The 26,649-nt window shown below is 42.7% G+C and overlaps 1 protein-coding gene across 1 annotated transcript in view; it reads right to left on the bottom strand.

Annotated features, from left to right (window-relative positions):
* Nucleotides 1–20,596, bottom strand: part of ANXA3 (annexin A3) — a 29,604-nt gene extending 9,008 nt beyond the window's left edge. The window contains exons 1-8 of the mRNA XM_063310365.1: nucleotides 20,491–20,596; nucleotides 17,556–17,593; nucleotides 11,341–11,428; nucleotides 9,294–9,388; nucleotides 8,599–8,712; nucleotides 7,571–7,661; nucleotides 2,211–2,290; nucleotides 979–1,035 (exon numbers count right to left, since the gene is read on the bottom strand). Coding sequence (XP_063166435.1) covers nucleotides 979–1,035; nucleotides 2,211–2,290; nucleotides 7,571–7,661; nucleotides 8,599–8,712; nucleotides 9,294–9,388; nucleotides 11,341–11,428; nucleotides 17,556–17,570 — 540 coding nt within the window. The 5' untranslated portion in view covers nucleotides 17,571–17,593; nucleotides 20,491–20,596. The remainder of the gene's footprint in view (nucleotides 1–978; nucleotides 1,036–2,210; nucleotides 2,291–7,570; nucleotides 7,662–8,598; nucleotides 8,713–9,293; nucleotides 9,389–11,340; nucleotides 11,429–17,555; nucleotides 17,594–20,490) is intronic.
* Nucleotides 20,597–26,649: the final 6,053 nt, after the last annotated feature.

Raw genomic sequence — 26,649 nt, forward strand, 5'->3', positions numbered from 1 at the left:
TAGATCAGCTCAAAATCACCCTGGAGTGGGTAAGAAGAAATCCCACTCCAAGAGGTTCAGACATAAAACGAAAAGGCACAGGTAGTCCTCACTTAATGACCACAATTGGGACCAGAATTTTGGTTGCTAAGTGATACGGGCATTAAGCAAATCTGACCTGATCTTATGACCATTTTGGCGGTGGCCGTTAAGCAAATCACATGGTCGTTAATCTGAATCACACGGTTCCCCATTGATTTTGCTTGCCAGAAGCTGGCTGGGAAGATAAAAAGTGGCAATCAGGTGACTGCGGGGATGCTGCGACAGTCGTAAGTGCAAGGACCAGTTGTAAGTCAGGTTTTTAAGCACCACCATAAGTCCGAACCATCACTAAATGAATTGTCATTAAGCAAGGACTGCCTGTAGAGTTGAGGACACTGCCTACCAATTCTAGGAGAGCTGAGGGCTGTGTAGATGCATGGGCTGGTCCAGTGGCATCCGCAAAGAGGCAGGAGGTTAAAAAAAGTCAAGATGGAGGTCACCACCACCGCATGACCAAAGACCTTTCCTTCTTTTTCCATGAGTATCACAACGCGGGTTGTGATAACCCTTGGGTTATCACATCTGGGCTACTAAATCCACACAACCACTAGATGGCAGCAAAGAGATACAGAAAACCTTCTTTGGTGCCATCTTGTGTTCATCTGGCTTTTTCAGACTAGAGCACTATTCCTCAACCTCAGCAACTTTTAAAATATGTGGACTTCAACTCCCAGGTTTCCCCAGCCTGCATGGGAGTTGAAGTCCACACATCTTAAAGTTGTTGAGGTTGAGAAGCACTGGCCTAGATCTTTTTATATAGATAAATACAGCATTCTCAGGTCTGGATATCTGCCTTCTGATTCAAGTTGAGAAGGCAGAAAGGACTTTTAAAAATTTAGAGATTTTTTTAAAAAATTATAGGACCCTGTATCTGGCTCTTTTCCTAACCGCGATTACCTGCGCATCCCTCTTTGCTACGTCTTCATGGGCCTGTGGATTTTCATCTCTTCTGCCCTGTGACGGTATTGAGAAGAAGGAGAAAAAAAACTTGAGGGAAAGCCCAACATGAGCATCCAAATTAAATACCATTCAGCATGATTCTGTATCCTCTGCAAGTAGGAAGGTGCGTGATTCCTTGACAAAATAGCACTTGTTGCATTTCTGTTGCGATCCAGCTACTTATAAAAATGCTAACTGAACAGGAATAACCAGACCGGGCTTTATGATGGGTGAATCTTAACTTCATGCAGCAGAAACTGAAAGATGGCAATTGAGGGCAACTTCAGGGAAGAAAGGAGGATCGGAAAATTCATTTCCTTTTAACAACTACTGGGCTTCCCTCCTGTTTCTGGATTCTCTGCAACTGGAAACACTGCTCTAGAGAATAGGCTAAAAGGATCTCCATTATTTTGCTGACCAGTATCAATCAGACTTCACCACTTCCTCCTTCGGCTTTTTCCTAACACCCTGTTGTCACAGATCAACCTTCTTTAAGAAGAACACTGGAGAAGAGAGAAAGTTGCGCAACGTCTCCATTTTCTAGGAGTAGAAACATGGAAGGGCCTCACCATCTTTTCAGCTCTGTTGCTAGCTGCAAAAACGTGGGATGCCATAGCTTAGGAGGGGCGTTGATGGTTATCTCACCTAACTTCTGGAATGACATGGGAACTAGATCTAGACCTAGACTTAGAATTAAAACTTAGAACTGAAACTTAAGACTTAAAACTTTTTTTTTTTAATCCATTCAATCATGTCCAATTCTTGGAGACTGCCTGGACAAGTCCCTGCAGTTTTCTTGGCAAGGTTTTTCAGAAGTGGTTTGCCATTGCCTCCTTCCTAGGGCTGAGCTAAAGTGACTGGCCCAAGGTCACCCAGCTGGCTTTGTGCCTAAGGCGGGCCACGGTCTCCTGTTTCTAGCCTGATGCCTTAACCACAACACCAAACTGGCTGTCAAGACTTAGAACTAGGCCACTTTTATTTAAAGACATCCAAAGCAGGAAGAGAGCCCACCCCCACAGAAGTAGCAAGGGCAACCTATTGAAACAAATGCCCAGACAGGAACTAACACAATGTGTTAAATTAGCTCATTTGTGAAGAGCTGCATCACAAGATGGCCTGAAAATAAAATACATTACACGAGGTAACCAACTGCAAGGTTGTTGACGCAAATCTGCTAAAAGCTCCCTTACATCGACTAGGGCCAAAAGAGTCCTTTTGAAGTCTCCTGACGTGTCGTAACCAACGTCTTCGCTCAGGCTGGACCTATAAACTGGAACCAAAACAAACAGAGTTAGTGACACTTGCTCAAATGGGAAAAAAAATAAAGAACGCTCTGTATGAATACCCAAGTAGATTACATCCTGTCAATAAACGTTATCCAACCTGTCTTGATGAGGCCAGAGAAGCCGCACTACACGACTTCTGATACAGTCCTGTTGTGATGGGAGCTGTACATCCATCTACTCAAGGTCAGCAGGTGGAGAGGCCGTCCTATCTGCAAAGCTTTTAAGCTCAGATCAGACCAAATAATCCTGCCTGTTCTCTTGTTCAATTGCTAAAGAGCTGACAAAAGGAAGATCTCTATGGTTTGTTTTGCATTGCCTCCACAGTACAGGGTCCTTAAAATGCTAACTGTATAAGCTGGAGGAGGAATTGATAAGCTGCATAAATCAGGTGTCATCTAACCGTTTGAGCTTCATCTGCTCTATCCAGCCTGGCCAGTGGGAAAAAGCCGTGGAGTCGTAATTCAAAATGCCTGTCAAAATACTTGTAACAGGGTCATAATGAGGTTTTATGATACTTACAGTGCCACTTGAGTATTTTGATCCAGATACAAATATAAGGTTTTAACTTTTATTATTCGCTTTCTGAACTAAGAGTGCCAGCCACTCAACGCATTCCTACAACCATGCATACCAACTCAACGGGCCAGGCTAGGCTTAAGTTCCAGAAAAAGCATGGCAGGATGCCCAATGTGCATGGTACTTTATTCTGTGTGATGGCTGCAAAGCTACAATCCATACACACTTGCCTACCTCCCAACAAGGCATGACCGGTCCATCAAGGGTCGGTAGTGGCATCTGGACACCTTTCTCGCACCAGCTGGTTCTTTCTTCAACGACAAGGGCGTCATTGCTTCATCTAGACTGCGTGGGGACTATCTGTCCTGGAGGGAGGATCCGTTGCTATAGAACTGTATCCTGCCACGTTATCATGCTCCACAGGCTGAGTAAGCTGCAATTTCCCTGAACAAACCAACCTTTCTGCCTTTGGGGCCTGCTGTGGGCCTTGTGAACTGTATCCTTCCTGCATGCCCGTTCATACCATCACACATGTCTGGCACAATATTTATTGACAGAGGAACCAATTAGCTGCAAACAATATGAATGATAACTATATAGTAACTCTGGAAACAATATGATGATACCGGAGGGGCCTAGATTGGCTACCTCTACTGTCCAAACGCTAGTTTCAGAAGGAGACTTTCTCCTAAACTCAAAGGCAGAAAAGGGTCAAATTTCCCCTTCTAACCTACCAGCTCCTTCCCAAATGATGTCCTTTGCAGTTACAAAAAGTGCGCAAAGATTCACCTGTTGTTTGGCCCCAAATCCTGCCAGTGGAGAGTCTCAAATTCACATGGAGCTCAGAAATGATACGAATGGACTTTCTCCAATGCCTGAGCCTACAGTGTTCCCCACCAACATGGCCATGGTAACCCAAAGACTTTTCAAACCCTTGGTCAGAGAAGGCTGGCTTAGATCTCCCAACATTTCTTCCGACAACCCTGGTGCCTCTTGGTGTTTCTGCATGCAGAGCCTTCTGTTGGGTCCTCTGTCAAGCTCCTCACGCATCTTTTTTTCAATCAACTGAAAGAAACTGAGCTCCTGCAAGAGAAGTTTGTTCTTCCCCACTCCCTCAACTGAGGGGCCTAATGAGAAGCTCCATTAATGCAATAACTTGCAGCCTTACAGATGCCAGGTAATGACATTTCTAGTAATTGCAAAAACTGGCTTGCTTATTTTGAGGTCAAGAAATCCATTTCTTGTTTCAGCGACAGCATGTATTTTTAGCAGTGATATAAAGAAGCAGGAATTAATTTATCTCAGGATAGTTATTGGTATATTATCATTATTATACACACATCAACGTGAAATCACAGCTGCCAGTTTTTTAGCTGGGGTTGGCCTTCATTTGCACTGAGTTCTTCCCAAGAACCAAGGGTGTCATAATGTATCAAATCTGCTCAATAGTAGTATTATGTGCGGATCCAAGCAGTGTGACCTTTTGTAATTGACAGATCACAAAACTGTAATTTTGTCAATGTGCAGGTTTTCTAAGTGTCGTCCAAAGCTTTTTGGTGTGGCACCCAGTGTGCCGATAACCACTGGGACCACCACAGCCGGTTTATGCCATAATCTTTCAACTTTGATTTTCAGATCTTGATACTTTGTGATCTTCTCCAACTCTTTGTCTTCTATTCTACTGTCCCCTGGTATTGCCACATCAATTATCCACACTTAAATCTGGTGTGTTATGTGCCAAGACTTTATCAGTTTATGTCCAGAAATCCTACAATATTTTAACCTGTTCATTTTCTACTATTTTTTCAACTATACGTTCCCACCAATTTTTCATTACTTGCACATAATAATTTTTGCAGATGTTCCAGTGAATCGTTCTGGCAACTGTGTTATGTCATTGCTTATAGTCAGTTTGTGTGATCTTCTTGCATGAGGTAAGTATATGATCTACTGTTTCTTCTGCTTTTTTGCACAATCTGTACTTTGATGATTTTTCAGTTGTGGCCTTGATTGCATTAGTTCGAATAGCTTGCTATTATTGTTGGTGGTGGTGGTGGTCACACAGTCAGCCAGATGTTAGACTGATTTTGGCATTTTTAACCACCTATAGAGTCCTTCCCAAGGCACTGGGATAGGCTGATGTTGTTGTTTGATGGCATTAAAGTATCATTGCAGGATATAAGCTGTTCCAAGTAAAGCTGCCTTTTGCAATTAACTGATGGTGATTTTGTCAATGCTGATGGTGCTCAAGTGGTGCTCCAGATGTTTTGGAATTGCACCCAAGGTGCCTATTACTGTCGGCACAATATTTGCTTTCTTTTGCCACAGTCATCCTACTTCTATTTGCAGGTCTTTATATTTTGTGATTTTCTCCAGTTCTTTCTCTTCTATTCTGCTGTCTCCAGGGATTGCACTATCCAGGCCTTTTTGTCTTTCTTATCAACAATTGTTAAGTCTGGGGTGTTGTGTGGCAGATGCTTGTCTGTTTGAATTCTTAAGTCCCAGAGCACTTTGGCTTCTTCATTTTCTATTACTTTGTCTGTTTTATGGTTCCACCAGTTCTTGCTTGCAGGCAAATAGTATTTCTTGCAGATACTATTATTATTATTATTATTATTATTATTATTATTATTATTATTATTATTATTCCTTCTCTATAATATTCCAGTTAAAAGATCAGTCAGAGAAAAACAATTATTTCTGGAGGTCTCCAAAGGTATTTTATAGCAAAACTGGAATTTCAACTTAGTATTCCTTCTTACAAAGGCAGGCTTTAAAGCAATTGTATTACATTGGCTCCAATCTGGTATGAACCATATATTGTTTGGGACAATTTTTATTTTGGGCTTTTGGTGATTTTTTTTAAAGCAACGTGTCATTGAGAATATAACCTATTTATCAGAAGACCTTTAATTTTAATCTTTCCCCTGCTCTGAGCATCCTAGCTGGTAATGGTAAAGTCACCTCACTATGGAGATCTTGGTGCTCTCTGAGCCTGATTCTTTGCTTGCAGATCTTTCATTACCCGACTAGGTAACATCATCAGTACTCAAGAGAATAGAATTCTCTTCTATTCACGTTACCTCACTTGGTAATCCCATCTGCAAATGGGGACTACAAATATTAAACTGCCTTTCAAGTTTGAAATCCATCATATGTAAAATGCTCTGAACATTGAAGGGCGTTCCGTGGCCTAAGAAAGGTTAGGCAAAACTTCCTCATCTGGTTTATTTAGCCTTCCCTTAGGTGGTAACCTTTATACATGTTTGGAACTACAACTCCCAGAATTGTCAGGCTGCCTTTGGCCATGGAACGCCCTTCAATGGAATTCTGGGAACTGACGTCTCAAGACACCTGAATGGCACTCAGGTGGCCAATTTGCGGGGCCTCACCAAGCTGTTAACTTGCATTCCTTCACTTGCAATGTCAGCAGGGTTGGGTTCACTGAACCAGTCCATTGTGACTCAATCAGCTTGTTCTTCAATCTGGGTTTATTTGCTTTGCTAAGCTTAGACTACAATGCACTGGAGCAGGACATCTGACTCTACTCCCAGTAGTGGGCTTTATTCACCTTCACCAAGAGAACAGACATCCATCTTCCAGGTATTAATCAATGCCACAGCTCTGAAAGAACTGTACCAACTACAGCTATGGGCTTGGCTGGGATGGCTGCATTCAATTTTCCAATCCATCTTGATCAGCTTCTATGCAGTTCAGTCATTCATCTTCCTGAAATGCAGCAGGATCTTTTGCTAGGGCTACTTATCAAAATAAAAGCTAGGGGGCACACAGGCCACGATCCAGCTAATGCTAACTCAATCTGACTTAATGATGAGAAGCCCCCACCCCGTGTGGACTTCTGCATAAAATTCTTTAGATCAGAAATGCACAGTTTTCTTCAGCTACAGATATGGCATGCCAGGAGAGGGACCAGCATTCCAGTTGTTAAAAGGTGTCCAAGATTCCTAAGGGGTAAAATGGCACCTTGGGCCTCAACAAGAGAAAAGCACCCATTTTGCCCATGAAATTCCACTTAAATGTGAAAATGGGGCCATTTTTTGCCCTACCCACTAAGGTGCTTGTTTATATCAGTGGTAGTTGGTGTCCATCAGGGCTGATGGGGTGGAGACCGGGTTCATCATCAGTGGAGCAATGAGAACCACTGTGAGAGAGCCAACTAGATTGAAAGAGGAACCACAAGGGAGTAGGTGCTGCCCATCTAACTCAACCTCCTCTACTTCACAATTCAGTCTATAACCACTATGTCCACCAGGCCTGACCTAAGTTTCCCCTCCATTGTACTTGCATTTGCAATGAATAGCTCTTGAATGTTGGCATCAGCCATGCTGTTGCTCAGAGAACATCACCTTGGCTAAAGGATTCTTCTCTAACCTTTTGTCACAAGCTGTAGATGAGGTCACAGCAGAGACCACGGTGTAGAATAGTGTTTCTCAACCTCAGCAACTTTAAGCTGTGTGGACTTCAACTCCCAGAATTCCCCAGCCAGCATGCTGGCTGGAGAATTCTGGGAGTTGAAGTCCACACAGCTTAAAGTTGCTGAGGTTGAGAAACACTGGTGTAGAAGATTGCTGCCCCTCACCCTACACTTCTGGGCTGAGTCTTTTCAGCAATACAAGATCCCGTCTCCGAGCCACTTTCCATTCAAGACTGGTTAGCTATTGCTATATACAGAGAAAATGAAGTAGCAAATACCTGGCTAGCATCTATTCAGTTAAGGCAGTTGTTACCTGTGTAATAAGCCTGAGTTATTTCTCTGATTTGCCTGCTGGTTCGGGAAGCCAGGATCTCAATCAGCGCCTTCTCGTTAGTTCCAATGCCCTGGCAAGAATCACATGAAAAAAATTGCTAAATTTTCCGTTCAAGATTTATATAGATCTTATGGGTATCTAGCATTTGGCAATTGCAGAAGCTGTTGCAACATGGCTAAAATTTCAAAACAAGATAAATGACCCAAAGAGATCATTTCAACATTAGAAAATTCACTCTGGGAGAAGAAAAATGGGCCAACCTCATCTCAGGCAAATGTTTGTAAACAGATTTCAACACAATGGATCTACAGGGGTGCTTACGTTTTACTGAAATCACTGAAACCGAGCCATGCTTGCATTGCGTTTGTGATTAATGTAAGCACCTGACAGATGGTTGGTTAATGGTGTGAACTAACAAAAATAGTTAGATGAAAGAACATTGATCAAATAACTCATCAATACATAACTGCTTGTTAAAAGTACAGATTTTAAAATGGAGCTGCCCTCAAGAGGAAAGGTGGGGAACACTGATGTCCCTGAAGGGGGACAGCTATGCTATCAATATTTTGCTGTTTTTCATGGACAAATTTGAAAGTGTATATGTGTATATTAGGACTGAATCAGAAGAAGAGACATAATATACATAGGAAGTCATAGAGCTGAGAGTTATAGCCTTGCCTGCAACTTTCCTTGCAACAGTTAATACTGCTGAAGAGGCTAGCTACTCCTTAGTTTATGGAGTGGCTTGCCTCTTCAGTAAACAATAACTACAATTTAAAAAAAAAAAAAAAAGCAAAGCTCCAGCTGTACATATGACTACCTTTCTCATCTTCCTTCCAGAAAATTTTATTTTGATTCCCCCCAACAAAAAAAGTCAACTGCACTAAGATGCATTCACGTAAAAAAGAGTGTGATACAAAATTGTATTTCTCCCAAACAGAATCAAGTAAGAACATGTGGCAGGGTGAGGGTTACGGTTAAGAGGAGGACCATCCTTGTTGACTTACTCTGATGGTTTTGTTAATTTGTTCAGCATCAAACTCTGCAGGAGGCGTTACAAGAGCTTCCAGAACACGCCCAAAATCACCTGAAGTATCTTCCTTCAAGGCATCTTTCAGCTCCTTTAAAAAGAAAAGAATATGGTGGAATCATGAATAATTCTCACTGTCCAGAATCCTGGACAGCTTCAGCAATCATTCCCACTCCAGGACTCTCCAGATGTGTTGGACTTCTCTCCCATACACCCCAATCCTCATGATGGAGATTGTACATTTTTTAGTCCATCATCCAGTTGGGGAATGCTGCAGGGCAGGTCCTGGTAGTGTCTCAGTTATACTATTGAGAAAATGTATCCTATCCTCACTATTTTTTCCTTTAGTTTAGTTTTCAGTGAGAAATTGAAAGTCTTGGCTGGACTATACCACTTCAGACATAAGCCCCCTGCAAGGTATTTTTGGACAGGGTGACATGATCAAAAGGATCCGAACATTTATTTTGGCTGGATTTTTCTTCCTTCCTTTCCTTTTCTCAGGAGGAACAGTAAAATCCTCTTCTCCTAGAGAACTCCGCTAATTACTCCTCCAGAAACACAGCATTTCCACACCAATTGCCACGATGAATCAGTGGCTGGCAGATGGTGGACCCTCCCCCCCTCCCCCCCTCCCCCCTTTACTACTTCACAATATTTCCCAGGGATGCAGACCTTTCCAGTGTAAGCTTTGAACTCTTTAGCTATCAGCTGCCGTTGTGCGTTAGATCTCCCTGTCAGGATTTCGATCACTGTTTTTTCATCTGTGCCTAAAAGCAAAATTAAGAGAGTAGTCAGCTAAGAAAGAGGAAGATTCTTGAATCTTGGAGTAAACATGTTGAACATTGCGATGGGCAACTCATATTTTCTTTACAAGGAAACTTCAGTTTAATGGACTGTGGGGGGCAAGGGCCCCTTACTCTTAAAAACAGAAGTAGGTCATGGGGATGATCACATCATTTGCATAACGTTGCTACCCAAAATCATCAAGTATGTTGTAAAACAAAGATACGTTCATCTTGTGCCTTTAATATGGGGATTTTATGGTTTTGCATTTTTGTTTAGTTTATTAGTCGTTTGCATGTAACGGACAGGTCTTTTATTTTGGGTGGATGTCCAGATGGAAATTTGGTCCATTGCATCTGAAGTCTGTTAAATGGAGGTCTGTTAAATTGAGGTTTCACTGTAATTTTAATAACTTCCCCACCCCAGCCAGTGCCACCCCCATCCCTTGAACTGGCTAGCTGATCTTTGTAGGGCACTCTTTCTGAAGATATCCCAAGAGGCACTTTGTCACATGGCTGTCCTGGCTTCCTTTACAACTAGGTGCTGTATCCTCCTCACAGCAGGTTGCTCTGAGTTGGATCCGGGGAAGCCTGTATGATGATAAGCAGCTGCTCCAGGATGGCACGTCAGACGGGCAGCAGGGGGAGGTAGGAGGGTTTTTGGTAGCACTTTTTCCAACAAGTATTTTTTTATTAAAAGTGATACATTGTTGTGAACTATAGCTCACTTCAGCAGATGCACCTGGTGGTGATTTTTCTGCCACCGCAGACAAACATGGCTCTCCTACAAGGCCATCCTGATGCTTTTCATTGCATTTAACAACAGGGTCAGCCTCAAATGTGGGCTTCCCCAGAATAGATGCTATTTGTCCCTGGCTGGGGATAAAGAATTAAATCAGCATTTCTCACACTTGGCCACTTTAATGCTGGCTGGGAAATTCTGGGAGTTGAAGTCCACATGTCTTAAAGTTGCCAAGTTTGAGAAACACTGAAGTAGATGCTAGCCAGTCTCTTTATCAAGCCCCACATTGCTGGGCAAGATCAAGGAAGTGGGAATCAACACAGACTTCTGGAAGGTGTCTTTAATGGTAGAATTAGGGGGAAATTTTGGAAACTGTGAGAGGAATTTCCAACCCTCATTTATTAATGAGTTCAGTAAGGCAGAAGCCCTTGGAATGTTTTGAACTGTGTCTTCCCAGGACTTTTTCCAGTCTGGCCTGAGTTGTCATTTATGAGCTAAGCTACCTACAGATTCTCATCCTATCTCTTGGCTGTTTACATCTAAGATTCCTTCCATTATTCTCTGAGCATACCCACAATCTTACACCCTTGACAGCATACCCACCACTGGCACTTGGATATTTTTGGGAAGATCTATTAGCTCTATTTTTGGAATGATCTACAGCTATTAGCTGTAACAGAGTCTTGGAAGGTATCTCAAAGATCACCTAGATCCACTCTTCTGTTGATGGAGACAATCTACAGCTCAAGCACCCATAAAGGATTGACCATGTAGCTTCAGATATAAAAACTCTGTGATGTAATTTCCACATTCAACATTCCTCTGAATCCAGAATGCCTGAGATAAGCAGCATGACCACTTGGCTTGGTTTGGGGATATAAGTACCAGTTTGTCGATTTTGAATCATATGAAACAACAACTAAGCTTCCAGAATCTCCTTCCCATCCTCAAGTCCTGGTTACTTCAGGAATACCTCTATGAATTCTTCTTTTGCAAAATGCAGAAAGAGTTGGTCATGCCTTCCTCCAGGTTATTCTTTCATCCTCCCAGTCTAGCCTACAGCCATTTGTTCGTGGTCTCACAGACACACACTAATCCTACTTTGGTGGCCAGAAGCCAAAAAATGGCAATCCAACATGAGATAGACTATTTAAGCCAACCTATCTTCCTTTCCCAAAGAAAACAGGACATTTACCCAGTCCTTGCATTGCTTTCTTAAGCGCCTCTGCATCTCTTGAGGCATTGAATCCAGGGTAATCCCGTATTGTTCCTCTGGAATCAACCTAAAAGAAAGAAAAGAGATGGTGCACAGTGATACTGGACGCAGGGTCGAGAAATGCACAAGGTGAACAGGATTACAGGCTGTACTCAGTGGGAGAACACATGCTGTGCTTGTCAAAGGTCATGGGTTCAACCCCAACATCTCCAGTTCAAAAGATGTTGGCAAGTGGCAGGTTAACACAAGGCCTCAAACCCCCAAAGCACCATCAACAGAGTAGAAGAAGCTGAGATTCATGGGACAATGATCTGATCTCACTGAGGTTATCTATAGACCATCTGGAAGTGTAGAAAGATAGAGGGAAGGAGAAAGGGAGAGTGTGTGGTATAGTGATAAAGGTGTTGGACTAGGAATGGTGAGATCTAGGTTCAAGTCTACCCTTAGCCATGGACAGACTTAGGCTTGTCACTATTTTTCAGCCCAGATGGACAATTAAGGAAAAGAGGTAAAAAGTAAACCAGAGTCCTGAGTGAAGTGTTGCTCTCTGACAACTAGAGGACCTAGAATCAAAGTAAGAATGAGAAAATGGTAGATCAGATCTATTCTCTCTCTCTCTCTACACACCCAGAGAGAGAGAAACAGACACACGCGCACACACACACACACTTATTTACACTTATTTTAAACTTATCCTTTATGAAAAGACATTGGTGCGACTGAATATGGAAAACCAGCCAACTCTGGATCTTAAAGCCACCTTTCTGAGAGCTGTGTCACATTGAAAAGAAATCTTCCAGGTTTTTTCCCAGATCAGCAAGAACTAGAAACGTACCACTTTTTATATTTAATAGGAAAAATTGAAATAGGATACTAAGAAACGAGGCATTCAAAGGCAACAATATCCATCATCTTCAGCCTTTTATGGCAGAATCATCAAAAAGCTGATCTATTCACGTCATGTAGAATAAGTCTGCCAACGAAAGAGAATTCCTGGCCTTTTGTTGATAGCAACTGTGGTAAGTGCATAAGAAGATATAAGTAATTCACCTGGGTGTGGAGGAAGAAGAATCAGCAAGAGGGGATATGATCTCAGCCTTTCAGGAATGTGGACTTAGTTCCTCTATTCAAAAATGTAAAAAGAACCCTGCCTGCACAATGCACAGGTTCTGAATGTGCTCTAAACAGATCACAACCCAGAAGAATAAAAGACAGAGATATTAGTGAAATGAATCCCCACTCGCCTGCATTGCAGTGTGGATTTTGCATGTGAAGACAAAAAAACCCAGAGCAACAGTAAACTACAATCAATGTTCTAACAGGGAAGGGATTCAGTCGAAGCCCCATTGACTGGGAATCAAGGAAGCTCAGCAGCAATTTGGCACGGCAGATTTTCCACCACTGGGCCGAGAGCCACTCTGAACAAGCTGCAATTTCCACGTTTCACATTTTTTGCAGCAGAGCACCATTGTCTCAGCTTCTCAGTTCCCTGAAGTCTGTATTAGTATGGGCAGGACAAGTTTCTGGTGTTGGAAATGCATCCCACTGCAGAAGAGTGTGACCTTGTTTCTGCATTTTTGTTGTGACCTGCTTACATAAAATAAAGGGCTTTGATCATGACGCAACAGTGGCAGGTCAGTGAGAATGGGACCCACCAGAATGGTCCCAGAATTCCCAGCTCGAAAGACAGGCTAGGCAGCAATTCCCATAGCAAGGGGATGGTCAGAGGTACAGGTAGTCCTCAACTTACTACCGTTTGTTTAACGACGGTCTGAAGTTATGACAGCCTGGGAATGGGTGTAAATGGGTGTAAATAACTTAGATGAGATGTCACTGGGTTACAGCAAAATTTTTGACAAATACAGAAAATCAGGGTCAAAGATGAAGGCCATAACCACATTGTTAAAGCCCTGCTAATTTTGGGACATATTAACTTTTTTATTCTTTTTTCCCCCTTTTATTGCAATGTTAATCTTGATACATTGCATTATTTCAATGCAGATTTCAATGCAGCAATATTTATGTAATATGATTACAATTAGGAAGATTCTATTATTTAGAAAGCTTAAAGGATTGAAAATAAAAGGAGAAAAGTAAAAATGCTATCAGTATTAATTGCAATTTAGGATATCAATATTACAAACATAACATATTAACTTTTTTTTACATTCCCTGCAACACACACACAGGGCACATTTCTGGTGGAGTTTCAATTGCATTGTTGCAGCCACCATCTTGACTCTTTTGACCACGGCCTGCAGAGACCCCTGTTGGTATTATAAGAATTCCCTGGGAGGTTTCTTAACTGGTAAATGTGAATTTATCCCCTGTTTTTGTGTCAATGAAAGTAACTACACAGATGGAATTCCTTTGAGTATTTGTTGTAAGATAAATATGATTAATTTAACTCCAAGGTTATTTTCCATTTTGGCAGGTTTTCCTATGTTTATTCCATCACATTATTTTCAAGAGCTTTACAGGATATTGAATACATTTGGGGGGGCTTTCCCCTGAGTTTACATAGGATGCTATCTTTAATCTTTTATTGCTTTTATTTTTGATGCTAAGGGGGAGTTTGCTATGCTTATTGTTTTTTGTTAGTTTCAATCTGGCTTTAGATGTGACCATAATTGTTATAAATTCTTCTCTCTATCTTCTACATAAGAGACTGAGAGTCATTCTGTCCATGCAGGCAGAAACAAGTTTAATAAATCAATCAATATTTTTTAGCAAGGGTATCCTGCAATCTCTCAACACAAGCATTATAATTCTCTGCTAGGAAAAGTGGATGTCACATTCTACACTTTCAGGCTTATCGCTGGCATATATGCTTCAATTTACCTGAAATCAGCCCCAAACCTTTCTGTTACCTTGGCAAGGCTAGCCCTCCTATTATTTATTTATTTAACTGCCTATTTAATTACAGGTAGACCTCACTTACTGACCACCTCATTTAGCGACTGTTTGAAGTTACAAAGGTGCCGAAAAAGTAAATTTACGACCACTCCTTACATTTACGACCATCACAGAGTCCCACGGTCACGTGATCACCATTCGCACACTTCATAACTGGCTTCCAACAAGCAGAGTCGATGGAGAAGCCAGCAGTGAAATCGCAAGTCGTGGTCACGTGATGTCTCGCTTAATGATGCGCAGTGATTTGTTTAACAACTGCAGCAGAAGTGAAGTCATAAGCCTGTCGCAGTCATGTGACATCTTGCTTAGCAACTGTGTTGCTTAGCAAAGGAGTTGCCGGTTCCAATTCTGATCGCTAAGCAAGGACGACCAGTATTACACGTCAATACAGTAGGAGGCAAGAATTCCGCAGATTTAAATAAAGAGTTTCAATGCAAGAACTAGGGGTAAAATGCAGACTCTTGCAAACTGCAATAGGCACTCCAGCCAGCTTTGGTTAACTGAGTTCATCAAGATGGAATTTCTTTGAAAGTTTTGAATCTCTTCTTCTTGGGTGTTGTGCAACCCGGACTGAGCTGGTGCCAACTAGATAAGAGACTAGCAAACTTTGCCATCCCATTAATAGTTTACATCTAGGGTTGAGAAGCAGCATGGAGCTCTGCCCTTGTATGTGATAACAGCAGCAAGACTCTTATGTGCTCAAAGATGGAAGGAGGCACCAATTCCCTCAATGGAGGACGGGACGATTAAGTTAATGGAACTGGCGCAAATGGCTAAACTGACAGCATTGATAAGAGAAAATGCTGTAACTGGATTTGTTTCTATTTAGAAGCCGCTTTTGGAGTATTTGCTTGTAATGGAAAAAATGAAGTTCTGATTTTGGGCTTTGACGATTAAATGGTTTGATTTTAGAGAAATAAAGTTACTCAAAGTTTAATTAGTAGCAAGAGATTAACTTTTTTATATGCTTTTATATCTGTGTTGAAGAAGGTCGGAAGTTTTTCTTGTTTCTTTGTAGACTTGTAGTCTATTTGCTGTGTATCCTGTATTTTGTATTTTAATTATACTTTGAAAAAATTAATAAGTCTTTAATTTAAAAAATAGTTTACATCTCAAGGTGGTTTGCAATAAAAACAACAATAAAGACACCACACGAGACTTAAAATAGTAGAAAACAACAATACAGCAATAATGTTCGATCCCTTCATTGGTCAAGGTACCTGGGATGGGTGATTGAAAGAGAAACAAAGGTAGTGATTTCAGTTGTTTTTACTCTACCTTTACTGTGTGATTTTATGCCTCTGGTGCCAAGATAACTTGGCCAATTGTGTAAATAATCTGCATCTTGGCTTGGGGAAGAAGACCGTTTGTATTCAGTCTTAGGCAGCAAAAATCTATATTTGCTCAGTCTCAGCCCTACATCTTGGTTTGTCAATATTTACTTAGAAAGAACTTGAAGTATTTGCCACAAAGCCATGACTCTGAGGCATACACCAGGCGCACCCTTCCTGGTTCTAAAGGCTTATTTTCTCATCCTTAAGCAAAAATGCCAGTTTGGCAGCTTCGGCAGTGCCATGGACTCCTCCTTACTTCCCCCCACTGTGGGGAAAAATTCATTTGCAAAATTATTTGGAATTGCAGAGTAGTAGAAAGTGGCATCAAACTACTCTGGTGATTAGGGATATAATACGGATATAAAAATAGGGGTATTATTTTAATAAAAATGAATAATCTATCTGTTAGCCTTATCTAGGGAAAAAAAAACAGCATGAAAACCAAATGTTGAGATGGACTTCTCATCCTGAGGTGCAAAAAAAAGGAAAACTGGATGTAAAACGATGGATACAGTAAATAATGCTTCAATTTTTATGCTCAACAATCATTATCTGTGAGTACAAGAAGCTTGGTCTTTCTTCCAAGGTGAGATCACCCATTTGTGTTCATTGTACAGATCTGCATTAATAATTTAAACATCCCCCCCCACAAATTCAAGGAGGAAAAGTCCAAACATTATTATAGCTGATCAAAATCAAATTTTACATGAGGGCTTATCTGAATCAAGATAAAGGACGTTTTGTTCCATGTGATGATCAAGATCAGATACTTCTTTTCATATACACTACAGCTTAAATGGCTGCTGTCCCAGTCTTTTCTATTTAATTTCGTTCTAAACTAATCTCCCAACCTGGCATATTTCAGAACTTACGACTTGCACAATTTCCAAGCCTAATATATGTGGAAGGCCCAAGTTGGGGAAGTCCACTACAATTTACCATTTACGTGTGCATGCACACACACACACACACACACACAGAGTATTCCACAGATATATTGAAGTGAATCCTAGTCTGTGAAAGCTTATTATGTAATACATTTGCACATTTTGAAGGTGCTATCAATTATTTTTCCAAAACTCAGCTTCAGGATTAACTGACAGGTGTTTTTCTAAGCAATTATATGGATTTTAATGGATTAATCCAACCTGCCAATTGACTAAACACTGCAATCATCCTAAATATCTAGGAATAAAATCTGCGGATTACAGATTGTCCTTGCTTAATGACCCCAACTGGGACCAGAATTTCAGTTGCTAAGCAAATCAGTCATTAAGCAAATCAGACCTGATTTTACGACCTTTTTTGTGGTGGCTGTTAAACGAATCACCACAGGTGTTAAGCAAACCATGTGGTCATTAGGTGAATCACATGGTTCCCCACTGATTTTGCTTGCCAGAAGCTGGCCGAGAAGGTTGAAAATGGCAATCATGTGACCATGGGATGCTGCAACGGTCATAAATGCAAACCGGTTGCCAAGCGCCCAAATCATGATCACATGACAGCAGGGACGCTACAATGGTCATAGGTGTGAAAACCAGTTGTAAGTCATTGTTTTCAACACTGTTGTAAGTCTGAACCATCACTAAATGAATGGTTGTTAAGTGAGGACTACCTGTACCCTGCCTTTTCTAGACACCAATTTCTTTTCAGTATCTACAGGTGACAACAGTTGTTTAGTGAGGGGAATTCCCTCCCAGAACTGCGCATATATCTGCCAATAGGGAAGCACATTTGTTCCACCTGTTTGGCGTGTGAAACATTGCTGCTGGCATTCTGAATTTTATGCTCAGGCTGGATCACAGATCTTTCGTGACTTAAACTGCCTGAGCCAAATTGCATGCTGATTTCATCTGCCTTTACTATTGTGGTATGCATTTTCTTTTTCTTTTTCTTGATCAGTTTAGCCTAATAAAATAAATTTGAAAAAATAATTTGACTCACCCAAGCAGAAGCCATGGTTACCTGCTTTCACAAAGATGCTGCAAAACAATAACCAGATTATTAACAAGGATACATTCAACTGTTATAAAGTTATGTCCAACTCCTGTGCAGTGCAGGTATTAAAACAAAATGGCAACATCCCCAGCAGATGGCTGTCCGTCCTCTGCCTGAACACATCCCCTAAAAAGTGGCCCATCACCTCTCCAGGTCATTGATTCCACTGAAAAACTGTTCCTATTATTAAGAAAGCTTTTTTCCCCAACATTCACTTGGAATCTGCCTTCCTCCATCTGAATTCTCAGCTAATGGCATGAGTTCTGATTCTGTAATAAAATGTTTACTGTAGTAAAAAGGAAGTTTTTATCTGACTGTTTATTGCATCTGGTTCCTGCTTACATGCAGGAACCCTAACTCTGTCATTCCCAAGTTTGTTATTTTATTGCTTTCTGTTGACTTTCGACTGCAAAGCATGTCCAAGGTTACTGAACGGCATCTTTCATTTGCCTTGGAAGAGCAGAAGGTGGAAAATAGTGGAGCATCTGTGCAAATTCTCCTCTCTCCGTTCCGGTTACACAGCAAACACGAGGCATACAGTACGTCTGCCCTTGACACAGGGAGTCTATTCTATTCTATCTTGGCAGATAGAAAACAGTGGGAGCTGAGCCCCTCCTGCTCCCCCCCCACCCCAAGGGAAATTCGTACTCAGAAGAAACAGCACTTTGGGAAGTGCCTGAACTCACCCAGGAAAACAGGAAGGGAGTTTTGACTCGCTTCAAAACATGGTTGTTCAGTTGGCTGGAGCACACCTAGTTGAGCTGAGTCTGTCTCAATCTCCCTTATTTGTTTTTAATAACCAGGAATGCAAAGGGTAGTGCTACAAAGCAATTTCACTGAATGTTGATTCTGTCTGCTTTGGGCCATGTATAAAACAATGAAGCAGGAAGACTGGCTTCAGTTACAGGATTTATACACACTGCCCCTACGACTGCATCTCACCTGGCCCATTGCCAGCTAAATGTGTCTCCGTTGTGTTTAAGAGACAAACAGAACTTCTCCCCCCCCCCATCCCCAGTAGTTTAGAGACACTTTTCTATCTTCATGGATCTCTCAATACATTTTCTTTTCATTTCTAGTATTTGAAAAAAAGAAGGAAGGCTGGATTAAGGAGCACATGCAATGGGGGACATGAATCGCTCCTTCCACTGCTTAGTCCCAACCACACAATCCTTCATCTTCAGTGCACTTCATCCAGTGCTGCTGGGTGGATTTAGCATCCTTCAACCAGCTATTCCTGTTCCCAAATTCATGGGTGAAGGAATTGGGGGACCCATCAAAGCCTCTGTTGGCTCAGATTAGCATTATTACTGTCTGCTGGGGGGGGGGAGAGCTGTGGACTCCAAATGTTGCTGAACTACAATTCCCATCCTCCTTCACCATCAGCCTGTACTAGCAATGGTAGTTTTATCAATATCTGGAGATATTGATTTCTCACCCCTGTTCTGTAGACAGCCATGTCTCATTTGGTCTCATCCAGGTGCATGACATTTTACTTTTTAAAATAATAATAATAATAATTGCTATTATTATTTCAAAAGATATTTACAGAAATTGGCTGGAATAAGGTATTGCTACACCTGATGGAAGCATCTAGTAGAATCTGGATGATGATGAAAAGCTTCAAGGAGTACTTGGAAAGGAGACCACCCAGATTAGGAATTTGAAAAAAAAAATCAGAAGAAAGCAAAAGAAAACCACATTGATAAAGTTGCCAGGAAAACTTAATGTGCCAACAAAGTCAAGCTTGATTAAAAGGAGACTTTGTTTTAGCAACTCATGGGAAAAATGAGCAGGGAGGGAAAGTTACCAGGTTGAGAGAGGGACAGATCAATCCTGGTTTCTTTTGCTCTTTTTTAAAAAGAAAACATTTTAACAGAAACAAAAATGGCTTGATAGGAAGAGAATGGCAGCAAAGGGGGGTGTCCTTGGAAACATTTTGCTCAGCCCCTCCCCCAGTGCTAAAAATGGGGAGTTACATGCAATTCTCCAAAGATACCTAACTGCACATCCCTGTCAAGGGCTGGTGCAATATACAGAAGTGTTTCTCAACCTTGGCGACTTGAAGATGTGTGGACTTCAACTCCCAGAACTCCTCAGCCAACCATGCTTGCTGGGGAATTCTGGGAGTTGGCCCACACATCTTCAAGTTGCCAAGGTTGAGAAACACTGATATACAGACACAAACATTGCTAGCTAAACAGGATCAGATCCGGCCAGTCCTTGAAAGGGAGACCACGAGGAAATCACACCCAGGAGATGCCTGTACCAAATCAGGAATAAGCTGTTGCAAAAATTTTTTAAAAGCCTCTTATACACTGTCCACATAGATTGAGTCAAAGTCTGAACGGCAGAGCGAGCCAGAGACCCATGCGCTCAGCTGGCAGCCGCCCAGAGCTAGCCGGAGACAGGCGGTGCCTCAATTGAACTGAACCGAACAAATAAATAAACGATCAGTTGGGATTTCGACTTGTTACAGGGTCAGGAAAGGAGCTCCTCGCAGGGCAGCGCGCAACAAAGGACGCGGCGTCGGGACGCGGCGCGCGCCAGAAACGGGGCAAAGACGAGGGAAGGCGACCCGGCGAGGCGCCTTCGAGCTTGTCCCCGCGCCCCACCTTGGAAAAATCCCCCCGAGCCTGCCCCGCTTGGGAGCTTGGCTCCCTCCTCAGATCGCCCAGGATCGGGCAGGTGGAGGGGGAAGCGCCAGACGCCGATGCCGCCCAAGACGGAGTCCGGATCCCAGGCTGGGCGCGGCTGGCGTGCAAAGGGCACGGGGAAGCGGGGCGGGTGAGGAGGAAGAGGGAACGGCACCGTCCGACCCTGCAGGAGTCCTCCCCATCTACGTCTCGGGAGGAGGGACGAAGTCAAGCGGGAGACTTACCCGAAGCAACAGTCCGAGCCGTGAACTTGCGAAGGGTACTCGCAACGCCGGCGCGGCGCCGGGGAAAAGTACCGCTGCCGCGCTCCCGCCCTCCGCTGGCTCCACCTGCCCGGCGGTGAGAGGAGGAGAGGAGGAAGAGGAGGAGGAGGAAAGCGGGGCCGGAACATGCTTGACCAGCTGGACTGCAACTCTCCCGGTAGGGGGCGCCCTTGTGGCTTTTCTCTCCGGCACAACCCCATAAGTAAGACTTAGCCGTTGAATCTGGCCAAGGAGGGTTTTGGGGGACAGCCGACCAGGTTGCATCCTCTTTGGAAGCAAGACTGGGTCGTCCTGGAGTCTTTGTGAGAGGAGGGAAGGAATGGGGGCCTTTGTCCCAGGCAACTTGGTTTGAAAGGGCTTGGAAGTGAGGCAGGGCTGCGCTTGTTACATTTGGATGGGAGACCACAAGGAAGCCCCAGAGTCACAGGCTAGGGACCAAATGAATCCATGTGTTTCGTTCAGGACTGTAGAATCAGTTAAAAAAGAATTCCAATAATTTCTTGCAGGATATTGGACTTCCCCATACAATCCATTTGCTCAACCATTGACTACAATATACCAAGTGTGTGTGTGTAGGGGGGGACTCTGTGGTGTACGGAGTTAAAAAGTCTTGTGAACTCATTCCCTGGGCCTGGCTGGTTCTGGAAAAGGAAGGCTCAACAGTGAAGAAATGGTGCAGCTAGAATCAGATCTGAGCTTCACTGACCAAAGTGGGGTTAATTAATCACCCCACACTATAGCCTAAACCCAGTGTTGTGATGCCAGCCTGCATGCACAAGAGCAACCAGCTTCCCAGATTGGGAATACAGATCTCCTCATAGAATCAGAGTTGGAAGGGACCTGAGAAGTCATCAAGTCCAACCCCCCCCACACACACACACACTGTAGGATTCACTACACCATCCCCGAAAGATGACCATCCAGCCTGTTTGAAAACTTGCAGTGAAGGGGAAGAAATCAGTCCATGAATTAACCTATTCCACTGATTGACAGCTCTTACTGTCCAGAAATTCTTCTTAATGTCCAATCTGTATCTCCATTCTTAAAGTTTCATCCCATTCGTTCTAGTCTTACAATCTGGAGCAGTGTTTCTCAGCCTTGGCTGCTTTAAGCTGTGTGGACTTCAACTCCCAGAATTCCCAGCCAGCATGGGGAATTCTGGGAGCTGAAGTCCACACAGCTTAAAGCAGCCAAGGCTGAGAAACACTGATCTGGAGCAACTGAGAATTTATTTTTATTTATTTTCTATCCCACCTTTATTATCTTATAAATAACTCAAACATACCAAATACTCCTTCCTCCTCCTATTTTCCCCACAACAATAACCCTGTGAGGTTAGTTGGGTTAGAATAAGCCTGAACCCTCTACAGTGTGACAGCCCTTCAGATATTTGAGGACAGCTATCATGTCCACCCTCAACCTTCTCATCTGCAAGCTAAACATACCTGGATCTTTGAACTGTTCCTCGTAGGACTTGGTTTCCAGTCCTTTCACCGTCTTGGTAGCCCTTCCTGGACTTGCTCCAGTTTATCAGTATCTTTTAAAACTTAATCTCAAGCAGAATTTACTTAGGAAGAGGCATGATTTCTGTCAAGGGCAGATGCCCAGCCCCACATACTCCTGGGTAAGAAAAACTTTCCTTTTAAAAAATTAAGAGGGAGAATTTAGGGAAACGGAAAGAGTTGTTCTGCCTGAGCTGGGGTGTATTCTCTCCCCATCAGCCCTGGAATAATGGCTTGAATTACCCTCAGAGGCCAGGCGTATCTTCCACGGAAAATTGGTAGAGGATTTTGCTTTGGGACTCCAACAAATAAAAGTTTACAGAGAAGCTGTAAATAATTTCTCTGTGTTGTTCTTAAGCCCAGTATTCTGTATATTACAAGTTACAGAATTTTTCTACTTCAATCTTTTGTGTATTTATCAGGTCTTGTGTTTTATTTTTTTCCCCCCAAACCTCTTGAGATCATAATTCTTCCCTGAGAAATTCTTTGAACTCTGTAAAACTCAGAGCCTGGGAAAATTGTATCAAACAGCACGGCCTCATAGTCTTTTGAGTTTTTTATTTTAAAAAATAAAGTTTCGGTTGAGCAACTGAGAACAACTATTTGGAGTTTGACCACTGATCACATGTGCCACTGATGCCTCAGAGATCAAAAATGGGACAGTGTAAATGCAAGTGGAGTTACGCTGTCAGGAAATTATGCAGACACCTGGTTTACACCCTAGAAAAGCCATGTTGATTTGTGGGCCATCAGATCAAACTCAGAAGCAATCACGTAGCACTAAAGGGGTTTCAGGAAGCCCAGCACAAGACATCCATACATTGGAGACTGATCATGTGGGAGTATGACTTCAAACACATTCAAGGGAGGACGAACACAAGGGCAGATCCATTATTCAGAGACCCCTTTGAGGAGGACAGTGGACCACAGGCAACTAAATGAGGAGATGGATCCAATAACGAAGGGATAAAGTCTACCTCACATGAATGTTACCGTCTTTACACGTTCTGTATTGAATGTGTTGAGTCTTAACATGATCGTCCTCCTAATATGTATCCCTAGAAGACATAGGACAGTCTCAAACCAGCTTGGATTCTCTTCTCTTATTGTAGTGAATGGGCAGGCAAGCCCCTACCCGACATTCCCCCCTCCATCTGAATAATCCATATTCAGGGTAGCTGATGCATGGCTTGGGATCACCTAGGCAGGGAAATTAACTGAAGATCACAACGGCAGGTGGGCTACTGCAACCTTTCTCCCCATGGGCTCAGCCATGCCACTACACCTAGGCGGGCCAGGATGGCATAAAGCCACCTCAAGGATCCTCCTAATGTTTCCTACCCTATTAGCATAACCAGCTCCTGACATGGCATAGAGTCCCCATTGCCCCCAATAGCAGTATTCAAGAATGTTGCTCTCTTCTTCACATTAGGTTCAAGGGTATCATGGTTCTGTCGGCCCCAACATTAGAACTGCTTTTTGGGGAAAAACCCTGCGGACGATTCAGACTGAAGGCAGCTTCTGGCAAAAAGTAACCGAAGGTGGTTTATTAGCAAAGACAACAACAGAAAAGCATCATGGGAATAACAAAGAGATGGATGCTCTGAAATACAGAACACGCTGAGGTTCAAGAAACATGGTTGACAGCACCAAATGAAATCACTTGGGAGCATCAAAAGACCTTTTCTGGAAGGACAGTGGGCCACGAAAAACAAGAGGACTATTAGGTCTACCCAAAGAAGCCAGACTTTCTTGTCTGCTGTGTCAGCTGTAACATTTAGACCAGAAATAGATGTCTGTGAGGCAGCGTAGGAGACAGCTTAGGTATCTTGCTTTTGTAACACTGTACTGTATAATTATTTTTACAAACACCAACATACATGACACTAACATGTACCTTTCAGGTGGATTCCCGACAATTTCCAAAGGGCCGGGCCAACCTCATTTATGAAGCACACTGGCTGTCTGGGGTAATAGTGTGGCACAAGTAGTTCTCTGGAATGACAACGGTGCCTGTCGACGTTGTATTCTCATCCTACAATATTACCACGGAGACTGCAATGCCACCTCCTAACCTTAGAAAACTCCGGCGGAGAGAACATGACTTGTTCAAGGTCATCCAATGAGCCTGGTGGAGAAGCAGGGTCTCAAAAGCTGACCCCACCCAGCTGGTTTTTCTACAGCCAAATCTGGCCACTTAACGTGGGCACCAGGACTTCGATGCTGACACCAGGCTCTGCTATCCAGAGGGGTTATTCTCGTGCACCTCAAGGGCAACTTGATTTTCTGAGCTGAACAACAGCATCCCACAAATGCAAATCAGTGTAAATATTCATGTTCTGGAGGAAACACTGGTTTGGGATTCATTATCCCAGGTTTTCCCTTCCTGCCACAGAAAGCTTGGGGATTTCTGCAGAGATCCACACCAGTTCCATTTTTTTCCAATTCATTTCTGTGGAGGTAGCCAATCCCCACCGACATTCCCCTGTGAAAATGAAGAAGGATGCTTATTCAATTTAAGTTTGCTATGACCAAACGTGAACCTCTGAACTGGAGGAATATTCTACAGGACGGAAACTCCAGTTGTCTGATTTAGCATCCAGTGGCTGTAGGGAAGAGTTTCCCGCTTCTACTGTTACCAGTACCCACTGCTTTTGTGGCCATAGTAGGCTTAGCAACCACAGAGATCAGACAGAATTTTCGCTATACCTTTGGCAGAAAATTTTACCTTGAAGACACCAGATAAAAGGAAAGGAGAAAGCGGATAATCATCAACTGAAGTCCTGTGCCTTTAAGATGTTTTCCTCTTATGACAGGAAGGCTTATTATGTCAATGTAGGACCAGGAAGACTTTTAACATGATTCTCTTCCACATGGTATCCTGCATTAATAATATGCACACAAGCAGCACGGGAGAAGCGCAAAGGCACCATTAAGTGCCATGTGTGAGAAAGCAAGTCAAATGAACCTTAATCTTGTTTTGATAGACACAATGAGTCAGCTGTTTTCCATCAGATTATTGGAAGATTCCTGCTGCCTTCCCCAATTTGGTACCCACTAAATCCATACTCACTCCAGCCATTCTGGTAGATAGAATGGAAGGTAAAAATCTAGCACATTTAGAAGACATTAAATTATAGGGAAAACTGGTTTATTGTACCTAATAATGTTTTTGGCATGCTGAATCAGCTTTGCAAGCGTCTCCACATGCCTTCAAAATTAAGATTCACTGTATCCTGGACGAGCTTTCGTAATTTGGATAATGCCGCTTTGAAAGTTATGAGCTTGTGAATTATTGAGATATTTGCATAACCTGTGTGATGTATCAACATCTAGGGGGGATGCAATATATAAAATGATTGGGCAAACTGGCTCAAATCAAGTGTCTAAGCTAAGAGAGTACTGAGTTAGATTTCTATGCAGAACATGAGTGACTTGCTGCTTTACACCACACTAGGTTTCTAGATTAAATTATGCTGACAGACAGAAGGAGTCCTAGATAGTATTATAAACTAAGTTTAGCAACAATTATGGCACAGGTGGTTTTCAGTTCCAAAGTAATGGCTGTTTTATAAAGGAGTATTTTTTTTAAAAAACTGCATTTAGGAAAAAAAAGGGGATTCATTATAGCAAATGTTTCAAAATAAGGTAGAACAACAATGGACAAGAAAAAACTAATGTTTTCTTATTTCCTTCAGCCAGTTCACACAATTCATCCAATATACAATTCATCCAATACACTTTATCACAATTAGCTTGCCTCTTTAGAGATTAAAGGTGTGCACTTGAAAATTGATCTACAAAAAGTGTCCTACAACCAACCAATTTATCATCATCAACCGTTCCTGCTCAACAAACAGAACAAGCTGGCTGTTTGTCACCTGGGGAAGAGTGAGATAGGAAGCTAAAGTGGACATTGTAAGAGCTTCTTCAAGGTATCCTGCTGAAGAAATGCCAATGGCATGGGACCCAGAGCCATGTTCAGCTTTTCAGTTCGCCCAATTACACCAAAGACCTTTTTGTCCGGTTTGCCAGAAATATCCAAGGACACAAGAGCTCTGCTCCTTTCCATTTGACCCTACACCAGTACCCCCTAAGCTTTAGGGAGCATAGGAGATCTCAACTGATCAACCTGGAAAAGTGTGGGGCCCCCAGCTGCTCTTCTGCCAATTTGGTGTCCATGCAGAGATGAGGCTTACAGGAACCAGAGTACTATGACTCGTGATGCACAAGCATCACTAAAAATTCAGGGATAGGAACCACACTTTTCTGAGCTGCCATTGCCATGATCCAATAGGAAAGAAATATAAGAAGGAGTATGAGAAGCTGGAGAAGTACCAGGGCCTGAAGGAAGAACTGGAGAGGATGTGGAAAGTGAAGGCCAAAGTGGTCCCAGTGGTGGCAGGGGCACTTGGGGCTGTGAATCCCAAGCTGGGAGAGTGGCTCCAACAGATCCCAGGAGCATCATCAGAGCTCTCTGTCCAGAAGGGTGCAGTGCTAGGAACAGCTAAGATACTGTGCAGAACCCTCAAACTCCCAGGCCTCTGGTGGAGGACCCGAGGCTGAGGAAGACACACACCACCCACAGGGGTGAGAAGGGATTTTTTTTCCCATAATG

The sequence above is a fragment of the Candoia aspera genome, chromosome 8, assembly GCF_035149785.1.
Source record: "Candoia aspera isolate rCanAsp1 chromosome 8, rCanAsp1.hap2, whole genome shotgun sequence".
Lineage (NCBI taxonomy): Eukaryota > Metazoa > Chordata > Lepidosauria > Squamata > Boidae > Candoia > Candoia aspera.